General features: G+C 46.6%; 1 protein-coding gene across 1 annotated transcript in view; it reads right to left on the bottom strand.

The window, feature by feature from the left end:
* Positions 1 to 15,293, bottom strand: part of CS (citrate synthase) — a 37,034-nt gene extending 21,741 nt beyond the window's left edge. The window contains exon 1 of the mRNA XM_055126278.1: positions 15,037 to 15,293. Coding sequence (XP_054982253.1) covers positions 15,037 to 15,078 — 42 coding nt within the window. The 5' untranslated portion in view covers positions 15,079 to 15,293. The remainder of the gene's footprint in view (positions 1 to 15,036) is intronic.

Below are 15,293 nucleotides of genomic sequence, written 5' to 3'. Positions count from 1 at the left end.
AGAAGCAACCTTAGAGCACAGAGTTAGAAGATGATTTTGAACACTGCCAAGTGTGACCCCCAACCAAAAACATTTACAGATATTTTAAAGGGGCAGGCCACACTCTGTGGTGCTCAGGGCTTATGGGAAGACATGGGTCAGCCACATGCAAGCCAAGTGCCCACCTGCTGTATCACTTCATCCCCACAGATACTTCTGAGCATACTTCAGTTCACCTTGTACACACCAGTGTGCAACCTGTTTTTTCTAAATACAGACTTGACAGTGGTTTTTATTTATTTTTCATTTTGGGGGGGACTGGGGGGAGGGTTGGGTCACATCCAGCTGTGCTCAGGGCTTACTCCTGGCAATGCCTGGGGACTATATATGGCGCTGGCAATTGAACCCAGGTTAGTTGCTTGCAAGGAGTGACCCCTATCAGTGAACTACTAGTAAGACTGATCCCTGAGCCCCAGCACCATGTGTGGCCCAAAACACAAGAAAAACTTGCCATTTAAAATGACTGCTGGAAATTGATGAACAGGATGACAGTGCTACAGTGTTACTATCAGGAAAGTTTGGCAATTTTTAAATTTGTTTCAAATAATTTTTGTGACTATTTTGGCTATCTTCCCATTGCAGAGGGTGGGCGGTTGCATCACACCCAGTGATGCTCTGCACTTAGGAATTACCCATGACTCATGATGGCACGCAGGGGACCATATAGGATGTCAGGGATCAAACCCTGGTCGGCTGCATGCCAGGCAAGCACCCTACTATCGCTCTAGCCCCTAGATTTTGTGAAGAATACTATTGGAGTTTTGAAAGGGATTTGATTAGATATTTATATATCTTTTGATAAAAAGATAAAATGCTCATTCTACAGCATTTATTCTACTAATCCATGAAAACAAGATACCTTTCATTTTTATACATCCTCAGTTTCTTTCATTAGAGTGTTACAGTTTTCAGAGTATGGACATTTCATCACCCAATTAAATTTTTCCAAGTATTTTATTCCTTTAGGTGCAATTGTAAATTTCAATGTAATTTCAAAATGCAATTATAAACTGCAATTTTTATTATAAATTGCAAATGTTTGGGATGTTTACATTTATACAGATGGACCTGATACACAATAATTTTGTAGTTTTCAACTTTACTGTAATTGTTTGCTATTTCTTCTAGTTTTTAATGGAGTCTTTGGATTTCATATAAATAAAATTGTAATATCTCTAGTAAAAAAATAAAATAAAATAAAATAAAATGACTGCTGGGTCAACTTGTACCTTCAGGGCGAGTATCAGAAGCCTGATGGTGCTTTCAGGCTTCCTGATAACCCAGACCCCAACAACTTGGGATCAAGTTTACCAAGAAATTAAAGGGTCAAAAGTTAGGTATGTGGGACTACATATCTAACCCACAAATCCTCTCCGGCTCAGCTATAAAGCTCATTAATTGGCCTTATGTCAGAGATCCATAAATAAATCTAAAAAAGAGATCAAAAGCCACAACTAATCTTGGATCTGTGCATGGCTGAACAGACCAGGGTAAATTAGAGTGGACATGGGTCAGCCTGGGGCCTGCCAAAGCAAAGCTCCCGTTAGCCGCTTGCTTCCACAATCCAAAATCGTCGCCATACTCTGGCCTGACTCCACCATCTCAGGATGGAGATAGTGGAGTCATAATCAACGAAACAATCTGCTGAAAATTCTGGTATGCAAGTTTTGTGACCGAAATCTCCAGGTTTTCTTAGGGTCAGGATGAGCTACCTGCCCCCACTTCTCTGTACTTCCAGAATCCTCAGCAGTCATACCCACACCCCAAAACTGCCACCCAACTGAAAAGCTATTCCAGCCTTACCGTCCAGATAAAAATACCGAATGCCCTGAACAACACCATGACCTCTTAGCACACGTACTGCAAACCATAATGCACAAAAGGAAAAGGAGAGAGCAAGCAAGAAGGAAAGTGCCTCACATAGAGGGAGGTGGGGGGTGGGGTGTTTGGGGATGGTGGTAGGGAAAAGGGACATCGGTGGTAGGAAATGTACACTGGTGGAGGGATCGGTGCTGGATCGCTACATGACTGAAACCCAATTATGAACAGGTTTGTAACGGTCTATTCTCATGGATATTCAATTAAAGAAAATTTTAAAAAAGTAATGTGGAGTTCATGCCCAATTCAATCAGCTTAATCAATGGCTGAATAATAGCAGTACTCCTGCTTTAAAAAAAAATTAAAAAAATGACTTCTGGGCTCTTAGGAAAAATAAAGTCATAAGATTTGCTTATAAATGGATATTCAGAGGAGAGTTATCATGCTGAGTGAGATGAATCAGAAGAGGGACAAATATAATAACTGCACTCATTTGTGGAATATAAAAAAAAGAATAGTATTAGACTAATATCCAAGGCCAGGAAACAGAGAGGCCAGAAGAAGGACTGGTCAATGATTGGAAGCTTGCCACATGTGTGTGTAGGGGGGGTGGGGGAGCGCGCATGAAGAAGGCAGTTAGGATAGAAAACAGACCAGCATGAAAATCACTGTCACTGTCATCCCACTGCTCATCGATTTGCTCGAGCGGGCACCAGTAACGTCTTTATGAGACTTGTTACTGGTTTTGGCATATCGAATACGCCATGGGGAGCTCGCCAGGCTCTGCGTTCGGGCAGGATACTCTCGGTAGCTTGCTGGGCTCTCCGAGAACGGAGGAATCGAACACAGGTCGGCCGCGTGCAAGGCGAACACCCTACCCGCTGCGCTATCCCTCCAGCCCATGCTGAAATGTTGAATGCTACTGCCTTTCAGCACGAAAATAATAGTTAGAAATGATCACTTGGACAAGAGCTGAGTGTTTGTGGGGTCCCATCCAGTCCCGCAGGGAGGACCCCTCGTGGGGCTAAGGAGGGGACGTAATCGAATGAACAGACGCAGAGCCAGAAGGAGGAGGAGAGAGAGAGAGAGAGAGAGTTTATTCACAGCAGTTACAATACTTATACCTCTTGGTGGGAGGGGGCGGTATGCATGCTTGGACCCCCATAGGAACAATAGTAAAATGCAGATCAGGCATGGGCGTTGGGCAGATCAGGCATGGGCGTTAGTTAGTGAGAGAGGAATGGCGAACTGATAAGATCAGTAAGGTCAGCAGTGGTGACCTTGTTACAGGAATCCCAAGTAAGCCTCCACTTGACTAGAGGATAAGAGCCGGGCTTGTAAAATGGCTCCCTACAAGTGTTGAAAGTAGGTAGAGGGATATATATGATACACATGATAACCTTTCAGTATCTGTATTTCAAACCATAATGCCCCAAAGAAAAGAGAGACAGACAGACAAGAGGTGCCTGCCACAGAGGCAGGTAGATGGGTGGGCGGGGGGAGGGCAGGGGGGCCGGGAGGGAAATTGGTGGTAGGAAATGTATACGGGTGAAGGGATGTGCGTTGGAACATATAACTGAAACCCAAATCATGAACAGTCTTGTAACTGTGTATCTCACAGTGATTCTAAAAAAATTTTAAATAAATTAAAAAAAATATGACTGATGGGTGGTTCCCCCCAAGCACTGCCAGGAATGATTCCTGAGTGCAGAGCCAGAAGTACCCTCTGAGCATCGCCGGGTGTGACTCAAAATGAAAAAAAAAAAAAAAAAGAATAAAGACTGACGGGCTAGAAAGAACAGAGACTTGCATGCAGCCAAACCCAGTTCAATCTCTAGCCTCCAAGTCCTACAACATGGTCGTCCAAGCATCTCCAGGAAATGACCCCGGAGCAGAGTGAGGAAAGCCTCAAGCTTCAGATGTGTCCTCAAAATGCAAAACAAACAAAAATTACTGCATAGAGAGAAGCATTAGCTTCACTTGGAGATTGTAAGAAATACAGGATCTTGGTCTCACCTTAGACCTATGAAACCAAGCCCTCAGTTTAACAAGCATTAGGCGATCATGTGAACAATGCAGTCTCAGATACCCTATGGTCTGAAGTGTTTGATGAGGGAGCAAGAGTACAATGTAAAGAGCCTAGAATGTGGGGTTCTCTAAGTCCAAACTCCAGGTTTTGCCACAATCGTGCTATTTATATGTGACCTAACTTTTAAGTCTCAATTCCATATCTCTAAACCGATAATAAAGTCAATTTGGGGTGGGGGTAGAGAAATAGGAGAGGGGGAACTTACCTTTCATGTGATCAACCTTGGTGTGATTCCCATCCCTCTCTCCGGCAAGCCCATCTCCTGCAGCATGGCTGGGAGCAGCCCCAAAGCACTGACAGGTGTGGCCTCTACCTCACTCTCAAAGATAATTTCAATGGCCTGAGCAACAGTACAGCAGGTACCATTGCCTTGCATGTGCTCAACTGAGGTTCTATCTCCAGCACCATATAGTCCCCCAAGGCCACTAGGAGTAATCTCTGAGCACCCACTGGATGTGCCTTCTCCTCCACCATAAAAAAAAAAAAAAGAGGGGGAATTTTCAGGTAGACAAGTGGACAAAATGAAATAATTTGCACAAAAGCATCTAGAATAGTACTTTCTGCATATTCAAGAAATATTCCTATTTATTTGGGGAACATACCCACCAGTGCTCAGGGCTTACTCATGGCTTGTGTTCAGGAATCACTTGTGGTGGGCTTTGAGGACCATATGGGGTACGTGGGAGGAGCCTGGGTTTTTCAGGTGCAAGGTAAGCACCCTACTTGCTGGACTATCTCTCCAGCCTCCAAGAAATACTTACAAATGTAACCTATACATATTTATGGGGTGCCGGGGATCGAACCTGGGTCAGCTGTGTGAAAGGTAAGCTGCCCCACCTGCTGTACTATTGCACCCGTCCCACTCAAGAAATAACTCTTATCAGCAAAGCATTAGCCTATCATCTCAGTAAATGGATTCAAGGAAAGAGGTAATAATCAAGGCAGAGGAAAGTACAAATGAGTAATTCCCTCCAGCTGCAGAATAGGAAAGGACTCTGGACCAAGGAGGAGAAGAAACAATTTTCATTTTTTGTTATTTCAGCCACATTGGCTGTGCTCAGGACACACTCCTGGCTCTACGTTCAGGGATCACACCTGGAGGAGCTCAGGGGACCATACAGGGTTCTGCAGGATTGAACCTAGGTCATCTGTGTGCAAGGCTAGTGCCTTACTGGCTATACCATCTCTCCAGACCAAAGTAAAAATTGAGGGCTACACCAAGCTGCGCGGGGACAATATGATACTGGGAATCAAACTCAGGGTCTCATACATAAAGTACGTGGCTCTATAAGTTGAGTAACATCCATGGCCCAGAAGAAACAAATTTAATTAATTAATCTCTGAACAATGCAAATAACTGTAGAGAGAAGCTGGAAGTTCAACACACCCAAGCACATACACCTCATTTCATTTACCCTTTGGCTGCGTCAAAATAAGCTGTTAAATTTTGCTCCGCACACTCAGGCTACATTCACTGATAGCACAGGTAGATAACTAACCTCTGAGTCATCCCTGAACTTCTACCTTGCAGCTTCTATCCCAATCCTCGGAGGTGTGGCAATAGAACCGCTGGCTTCCGGTTACACACCACGCCACACCATGCCACGTGTAGGGTTACTCTACTGAATAGCAGCTGTTAGATATAGCAGGGAGTGACCTCACTTAACAGGTTAGCTCCTTGGCAAGGAGAGATGAGAAGAGTGTTGCTTACAAAGGACCTAGTTCATAATATAAGAGGGTCAAAATTCTCTTCAGTTTGGGGATGGGGGAGGGGTTTGGGCAGAAGATAGTACAAGGGATAAGGTGCTGACCTTAGATATGGCTGACCCAGCTTTGATCACTGGAACCCCATATGGTTCCCTGAGCCCTGCCAGGAGTGATCCCTCAGTACACAGCCAGAAGGAAGCCCTGAGCACTGCCTGGCGTGTACCACCCCAAACGAAACAAAAGTTTGGGTATGGGGGATTGCAATCATTAAGCTTTTTCAGCCTCATATGCTGCCCTTACAAGTACTCTCTCATTAAATATTTTGTTGATAGAAATGAGCTGCATATCTCAAGTCTACTAGGATATATGTATGTATGTATATATGTGTGTATATATATATCACTAAAAAACCCTCACCTTAAAATGGGGAGAAAAGGGATTAATAATACTTGCAAGAAATTCTTCAAGCCACCACCACCCACCCAAATAAAGAAAAGAAGAAATTCTGCAGGGGGGGTGATGAGAGGGAACCTGGGAAATGTAGACTGGTGGAGGGATGGGTGTTAGAATACTGAATAACTGAAACCCAATCATGAACAGCTTTGTAAGGGTATATCTCACAGTGATTCAATTAAAAAAAGTTAAAAAAATATATTCTGCCAGATGTCAGAATTGATAATACCTATATAAGGACTAAAAATTTATACGAGAAATTTTACCAAGGGCTGGGGCTGGAGCGATAGTACAGCAGGTAGGGTGTTTGTCTTGCACACAGCCAACCCAGGTTCAATTCCCAGCATCCCATATGGTCCCCTGAGCACCGCCAGGGGTGATTCCTGAGTGCAGAGCCAGGAGTAACCCCTGTGCACTGCCGGGTGTGACCCAAAAAATAAATAATTAAATAAATTTAAAAAAAAAATTTTTTCACTAAGTGCTGGGATGATAGATAGCAGGTAGAGACCTTGCCTTGCACATGGCTGATCTGGGTTCAATCCCTGGCACCACATATGTTCTCCAGAGCCCTGCCAGGAATGATCCTTGAGCACAGAGCCTTAAATAAGCCATGAATATCACGGTGTGTGTGTGTGTGTGTGTGTGTGTGTGTGTGTGTGTGTGTGTGTGTGTGTGTGTGTGTAGACAGAGAGAGGAAGGGAGAGAGGGAGAAGAAGAGAGAGAGTTGTTTTGCTAGACATATCTAAAGTACTTCTGGAATAGGGTATTGGCCAAATTACCAAAAATCAATGAAAACTACTCCCTTCTCTGTCAAATTCTGGAAACAGAATCCTAGTTGTATAAGCTCTTTCACAATACTGTAGCTTTATTTTTCTTCCTACCTTAGGCTATTGTTATCATAGGTCTACATTTAAGAGAAAACAACTAATTTTCTTTGGTCCACCATCCTAGGCACATTCAGAAACGTCCTGCGCCAAACACCCAGGAGCTCCAACACTAAAAGCTTGAGATGCCTCCATCTTTAAGAACCCTTGTCCTTTAATAACAACAGAAAAATCAGAGCTTGCCAAGCCAGTAAAACTGGCTTGGTTGATGAAGCAAACGTAATGTAGTAATAACTAGTAGGAAAAACGTGCTACAAAAGCTTATAATGGAGAAGAAACAACTAGCACAACGAGAAAAAGAACATGCTTAGGACAAAGGTTCTTCTCCCTGAAACCAGGTCAGAGGACTAAAGCCATTTAACATCTGTATTTCACAAGGGCCATACTGGAAGTTGGCATGCACTGCTGGGCAGTCCCTTCACAGCTTAAGTAATGTTCAAACTTCACACTTTGATCCTTCTTTATACTCACAGGAGTTTCCTTAATAATTCTTTCTGCCTGTCATTTTCCAGTAGACTCTTCCCCTAAAGGTTGGCTGATCTTTCAGTAAGACCACAGAAGCACCTATTTCAGCCTCAAAAGAATCAAGAGACCAGATTTTCTCTCCAGTAGAAATTCTGGCCATTCTTTAACAAGCACTTGCTCACCTATGCCTACCCATTCTAAATGCATACTAATGAGTAAATTTAGTATACAGGACCTGTTACCTTGCTACTTTCTCAGGAATAGAAATTATTCTGTTGATTCTACTATGAGTTAGCTTCTAAGCTTTAGTTTATGGTACTTTTGGAAAAGTATCCCTGGGAAAAAAAAGAATTATGAAGACAAACCTAGAGAAAATAACCTAATAGGTATTACTTAGAATAGTCACCTTTAAGAGGCTGGAGCGGTAGTACAGTGGGTAGAGTACTTGCCTTGCATGCAGCTGAGCAGGGTTCAATCCCCAGCATCCTATATGGTCCGTCCCCTGAGCACCATCAGAAATGATTCCTGAGCACAGAGCCAGAAGAAAGCCCTGAACACTGCCAGGTATGGCCCAAAAAACAGTAAATAAATAGTCACATTTGAAGTCTTTTTGGTATGGTTTTGTTTTTGGGCTTCACCAGAGGCTACTCCTGGCTCTGTGCTGGAGGGACAAGCTGGTGCTCCTAGTGATGCTCAGAGCCAGGCATGCCTGGGACTGAACTGGGCCTGTACCACAAAGCATACAGTCAACCTGTTTAGCTATCTCTCCAGACTTTGAAGCCGATTTTTTTTTTTTTTTTGATTTTTGGGTCACATCCAGTGATGCTCAGGGGTTACTCCTGGCTTTGCACTCAGGAATTGCTCCTGGCAGTGCTTGGGGGACCATATGGGATGCCGGGGATCGAACCCGGGTCGGCCGTGTGCAAGGCAAACACCCTACCCGCTGTGCTATCACTCCGGCCCCTGAAGCCAATTTTTAAGATAATCACTGATAATTTTTTAAAAAACTCAAATACTGGGGCTGTAGTAATAATTCAGCGGGTAGGGTACTTGCCTTGAGAATCATTACACCACCAGTAATGATTCTTCAGTGCAGAGAGAGGAGTAACCCCTGAGCATTGCTGGGTGTGCCCCCCCCCCCCCAAAGAATACACATCAAGTACTATTTCATGTATACTCAATAAAGCTGCAAATAAGAAAAGACTTACAATGCAGGGGCCACTTGGGATGGCTGACGGCTGACTAGCTCACCAGAAATGAACCATCAAGCACTGACAGTCAACTAAATATAATCTGAAAATTTACACACTTCAGATCCTATTCCCTTCGGCCAAATCAGAAACTAAAGGTAGGATTCATGAATCCTACAATGTGAACAAGCACAGCAGATGATAATCACACTTTGGACTTACAGACCTTTTAAAATGACAGTGAGGCAGGGGCAGAAAAGGAGCTCAATGGGCTGGAGAATATGCAGACATCCTAAATTTATCTCAGCACCACATGATGCTCCAAAACACCGCCATGGTGGCCCTGATGAACCTCAGCCCCGCTGGGCCTAAGCAGGACCACATCACCAGGACAACAATCATCAGGAAGTAGGGGGCTGGAGCAATAGCACAACGGGTAGGGTATTTGCCTTGCACACAGCAGACCCGGGTTCGGTTCCCAACATCCCATATGGTCCCCTGAGCGCCGCCAGGGGTGATTCCTGAATGCAGAGCCAGGAGTAGCCCCTGTGCAACGCCAGGTGTGACCCCCCCCCAAAAAAAATGAATCATCAGGAAGTGCTGGTACAGTGGTAAGGAGCTTGCTTTACACATGGGTGATCTGGATTTGATCCCCAGCACCCCACATGGTCCTCTGAGCCCACCAGGACTGATCCCAGGTGTGGCCCCAAAACAAAAGAATCTTCAAGTAGGAGTGGGTTCTCTGAGCACAGCTGGGAGGTCTATGTGCCTCCCCAAGCTCCCACACACAAAAAGTTAAAATGATAGCACGTTGAAAGAAAATACTGGGTTGGAGTGATAGCACAGCAGGTGGGGCGTTTGCCTTGAATGCAGCCGACCCGGGTTCGATTTTCAGCATCCCATATGGTCCCCCAAGCACCACCAGGAGTAATTCCTGAATGCAAAGCCAGGAGTAACCCCTGTGCATTGCTGGGTATGACCCAAAAAGAAAAAAAAAAATACTGTGGAGCCTGGAGACAGTACAAAGGCAAGATTCTTGCCTTGCATGTGGCTGACCCCAGTATGATCCCAGGCACAGCTAATTGTTTCCTGAGCACCTGCACACCTGGCCAACCCCCTCCCCTCCCTCCTCCAGAGAAAACTGAAGGGATATAATCTAAGAAATTTAAGAGAAGTTTGTGGGGGTCTTGGGGGGGGGCACACTGGGTATTGCTCAGGGCTTATTCCTGGCTGTGCTCAGGGATCATCCCTGGCAGGCTGGGGGACCATGTGGGACACCTAGGATGGAACCTGGGTCTGCCACATACAAGCTAAGTGTCTTACCTGCTGTTATATGGCCCTAGCCCCAAGAATGAAAGATCTGAATAACGACTACTAAAGTTGCCTCACTTCTATTTATATTTCATATCCTAAAGCACTGAATCAGGGCAGAAAAATTTATGTGATATATTATAGAGATTTACTTACAGTAACAGTGGACTGTAAGCAGGAAAGTCTGGTTTCTTGCTGACAGTCCACTTGATTCTAAGAACCAGAAGTGGCAGTTTTCCCACTTCTGTGATTTACTTCACTACCATACGGCACTTGCTTCTTCCCAGCCCGTCTTTACTCTTAATCTTCCCAGAGTCAAAAATATTGCTATTACTTTACTGTAAAGTAAAGGCTTCAAGAGTTGAGCACCAGCTTTTAAAAGTTCAGGGCTTTAAACCTAACATTTCACAAGACAAAACTGTTTAGTCAAACCTAATCTAACTGATGTAATCTCTTACAAAGCAATCAAGTATTATTAATATGTGTCTTCAAAAAAAATTCTAGAGGGGCCGGAGCGATAGCACAGTGGGTAGGGCGTTTGCTTTGCATGCGGCCGACCCGGGTTCAATCCCCGGCATCCCATATGGTCCCCCAAGCACCGCCAGGAGTAATTCCTGAGTGCAAAGCCAGGAGTAACCCCTGAGCATCGCTGGGTGTGACCCAAAAAGCAAAAAAAAAAAAAAAAAAAAAAAAAAAAAAATTCTAGAAATGCAGGGCGGCAGGGACAGTACAGCAGGTAGGGTGCTTGCCCAGCATGTGGCAGACAGCAGGCCCAGGATCAATTCCTGCGATGACATATGTCTCCTGAGCCTGTCAGGCGTGATCCCTGAGGTTCAGAGGCAGGGGTAAGCCCTGAACACAGCCAGATGTGGCCCCACCAAAAAAACAAAGGGCCAGAGAAATAGTACAGCAGGTAAGGCACTTGCTTTGCACGTGGCTGACCTGGGTTCAATTCCTGAAATTCCATTTAGTTTCCTCCCAAGCACGCCAGGAATGATTCCTGACCACAGAGCCAGGAGCAAGCTCTGAGCACTACCGGGTGTGGTGTTCCTCGCCCCCCCCCCCCCGCCCCTCATGAAAATGAAAACAAATTCTAGAAATAATCTTGAATACAAAGCTGGATAGTACAGTAGGTAGTGTGCTTCCTTTACATGCGGCTGACAAGGGTTCAGTCCCTGGCATTTCATATGGTCCCCCAAGCACTGTCAGGAGTAATTACTGAGTGCAGAGCTAGGAGTAACCCTGAGTATTGCCAGGTATGACCCAAAAAGAAAAATAAAATCTTGAATATTTTTTAATCAATTTACTCAAAGTAAAAAATCCTAACATGAAGGAATAATTCTCAATGATGCAAGAATTAGGGAGGGTTGGTGAAGGCTGGTTGGCATTCGAGTTCAAAAGAGACCCATAGGGTCAGAGCAACAGTACAGAGAATAAGGCATTTGCCTTGAATACGGCCGACTCAGATTCAATCCCTGTTACCCCATAAGTTCCCTGAGCAATGCCAGGAATAATTTCTGAATGCAGAGCCAGGAGTAATCTGGAATGATTGCCAGGTGTGACACCCCCCCCCCGGAAAAAAAAAAAAACAGAAGGAAAAAAACAACAGAACCACCTCAATTCCCAGCCCAAATCCAAACCCATAACACCTGTGAAGAGTATTTACATCACAAAGCATGGCAAAATACTAAAGTGGTGGCTTAGTATGAATTTACTGAAATAAACAAGAGGTCAAATAATCTCTCCCTAAACTAAGGCATTTATTTAAATTACCTGACAAAGATGGTACAATAGAACACACGTGTGCGCGTGTGAGAAAGGACAGCGGAGGGAAGGGGAGGTGGGGGGGGGAAGAGAGAGATGAGAGAGATAAGTGCCTGCTATTGGGGGTAGGGGGGGAATGAGACTTTTGGTGGTGAAGGAACAGGTGTTAGAACATTATATGACTGAAACCCAATCATGAACAACTTTGTAACTGTGTATATCACTGTGATTCTGTTAAAAAAATAAAAAATAAAAACCCAAACAAAGACTAGAGTTCGTGTGTTTCCTAGTAGGGTGAAAAATCTTTTTAGAAAAGTGAAACTACTTTGACCTTGAGGATCATAAACAGTAGTGGTCAAGTTCTAAGGTAAGGTGACTATTTTTACTTTCTAAAATCTACCTCAATAGCAAAAATAAAGATTAAGTTAAAAGCTAATCCAGAGGGGCTGGAGAGATAGCACAGCGGGTAGGGCGTTTGCCTTGCACGCGGCCGACCCGGGTTCAAATCCCAGCATCCCATATGGTCCCCTGAGCACGGCCAGGGGTAATTCTTGAGTGCAGAGCCAGGAGTAACCCCTGCGCATCACCAGGTGTGACCCAAATAGAAAAAGGAAAAAAAAAAAAAAAAAAAAGCTAATCCGGAGGGATAGGGGGCCAGCGCAATAGTAGAGCATGTAGGGCATTTCCTTTGCACGAGGCTGACCCAGGTTCGATCCCAGCATTCCATATGGTCTGCCGAGCACCGCCAGGAGTAATTCCTGAGAGCAGAGCCACGAGTAACCCTTGAGCATCGCTGGGTGTGACCCAAAAAACAAAATAAGTAACAAAAGCTAATCCAGAAAGCTCAGGCAGGTGCTAGCAATGGTAATCAATGAAAAGGCTTAATAAAGCAATAAAAGACAAAAAACGAAACGAAACAAAAAACAACCTGCAGGGCTTCTTGGTATCCTGCTCATATTGTGTAGATCTGGTTCTCAGATGACTGGAAGCTGGAATCATCTGAACAGACTTAAAAATACTGAAGCCGTCAGCTTAGTCCTATTCTAAGTTCTTTCCTGGCTGGGGCGTTTCTTTTTTTCTCTCCCTTCCACTTTCCAATAAACCCTTCTATTTCCAACAGCAACAACAACAACAAACACAAACTGAAGCCCCCTCTCAGAAACTGGCCTGATAGAAAGGTTGTGGTTACGGTCTGGTCCCCAACCATGTGAGCAGGAACTCAACAAGTTGTCCGGGCTGTTCAAATCAGAAGGCAAGTTTGAGAATCTCTGGCTAGTATCTCAGGAAATTTCCATTCCTAAGTCTACTGGCTTTATTACTTCCAAGGGTCAAAAGTCTCTAATGGTTACCAACTTACAGGCTTCTGAATCCTCAGGGGCATCTCTAACAGACAAGCAACGGAAACATTAAGGATACTTCAAGGGGGGTGGGTGGGAGGGATGCTGGGGTCATTGGTGGAGGAGAACGGGCACTCGTGGAGGGATGGGTACTTGAGCACTGTATGACTGAAACACCAGCACGAAAATATGTAAATCTGTATCTGTACCCTCACAGTGATTCATTAATAAAATTTTTTTTTAAAAAAAGGATACTTCAATTACATAGCACTGTCATACCTAAAGCTTTCTAAGCTTCTCCCAGAGGCAAAAGAGACAAAATGAATCCAAAAGGTAAATTCTTAAGTCTTTTTCAAATTCACAGTAGGGTTAGACGATCTGGTCAGAGGCAACAACTCTGGAATGAACTAATTATAGTGTCCCCTATTCTGCCAAAAACACTATCTCGAACTTGCTGCATGTCCCAAGAGGTTTCCTTACCCTGTTCCCTGGCAGCAGAGGCAACAGTAAAGACAGACAAGGATCTCCCAAATGATCAGCCCACACCTTGCTGCTGGGTGCCAGGGAGAAGCCCGATGTCAACCCTACAGGCTTCACCTTGTCCTGTCAGGCCAGATACCCCAGTCAAGTCAGACCACTCTGAGCGATCAGGAATGCAGCACAGGGACAGAACGCGTGCCTTGCATGTACGAGGCACTAGATTCCATTCCCTGCACGAAAAAAAAAAAAAAAAAAAAAGGAGGAAAGAAGAAAAGAGCATTCTAAGACTTTCCTTGGGGTGCTAACAGCTCTAAGCTGTTTGCTTTTCCTTTATTAAGAGAAAGCATAACTTCTCTTCAAGAGTCAAGGTCACTTGTGGGACTGTCCCTGCTAGGATTAGAGGGTCAGGACTCCCTCAGCTTCTGTTTAAAGGGCCAAGTTGCGGCTCTGGGGCGCTAGCTCCAAGAAGGGGTGGGGGGGTGCATGCTTCGCATTTAGGAGCCCAGGGTTGCACTCGCTGCATGGCACGGTGCCCTGAGCACTCTAGAGAGTAAACCCCCGGCCCCCTCCCCGCCAAAAAAAAAAAAAATTAACAAAGGAACAAGTTATGCAAAGAAACCGTCTATGATCCGAAAGGCAACAGAAGTCAAGTCGAGAGCTCTGAAGAAGACCAAGATCTCCCCTGGGTGGAACAGGCTAAACTTCAGTGAGTAAGTAGTGGAATCAGTCCCGCTGCCCTGGCACGACCATTTCCTGCCCAGGACGGTCACTGCCGCCCCGGGGGACCATCTCTCCGGCTCTCCCCCCCATCAGGGGTCCTAACCCTGCAGAAGCTTTCAGAGGAGGGCGGGCTCCACCCCACCCGCGCGCCTCCTAGATTTAAAATTTAAAAAAAAAAAAAGTGCGAGAATCCCAAGGACGACGGGAGCCCCGCCGGTCCCCGCTCCCCGGCGACGGCTCCGACTCCCCGCAAGGTCTGACTAACGGGCCTCGGGCGAACCGCCGCGAGGGCGGCCCGCGGAGGGAGCCGGCGCCGCGAGCAGGCGCGGCCGGGGACGGCGGGGGCACATCTGTCCGCCCCGGCCACTCCTCCCACCCCCGCCCCCGTTTCCAAACTCGGCTCCTTCCCGAACTCCGCTGGAGGCCGGCCCGGACCCCCCTTCCCCACGCGAGCCTCGGACGGGGGGTGAGCGGGGGGTTGACGGCGGAGGCCGGCCTCCCCGGCTTCCCCAGCCTCCCGCCCGCCCCGAGCACTGAGGCGTTTTTTTTTTTTTTTTTGGGGGGGGGCGGCCGGCGCGCGCGTCTAAGCCCAGCCGCCGGAAGGCCGGCGCGGCACATGGCCCCGCGAGCGTCGCGCCGGGCTGGCGGCCGGCCAGGCGCCGGGCCCCTTTAAGGCGGGCGAGGGGCGCGCCGCCAGCCCGGAGGGTGACCCCCGCGGCGCTCCCGCCCGAGCCCCACCCTGGGACGGGCTCGCGCTCCTCCGCTTCTTAGTTGCTCACCTTGGTTCCGAAGAGCCGGGCGGCCGCCGTGAGTAGAGCCATGGCGGGCGAGCTCGGGGGTGCGCTGGGGTGGGAGGAAGGGGAGAGAGAGAGAGACAGAGAGAGAGAGGAGCGCTGCGGCAGGAACCGGGGCCGCTGCAGCCGCGCGAGAGGCCGCCGCGACGCGGGGACAAGGTTGAAAGGAGGCGGCTGAGGGAAAGGGTAGACGAACCGGCGGCGGCGCCCAGCCCGGGGTCCTCGGAGAGGCCCCGCCCACT

This window comes from Sorex araneus, chromosome 2 (genome assembly GCF_027595985.1).
Source record: "Sorex araneus isolate mSorAra2 chromosome 2, mSorAra2.pri, whole genome shotgun sequence".
Lineage (NCBI taxonomy): Eukaryota > Metazoa > Chordata > Mammalia > Eulipotyphla > Soricidae > Sorex > Sorex araneus.
The sequence above is the reverse complement of the archived record's forward strand: the minus strand, read 5'-3'. Positions and strand labels throughout refer to the sequence as shown.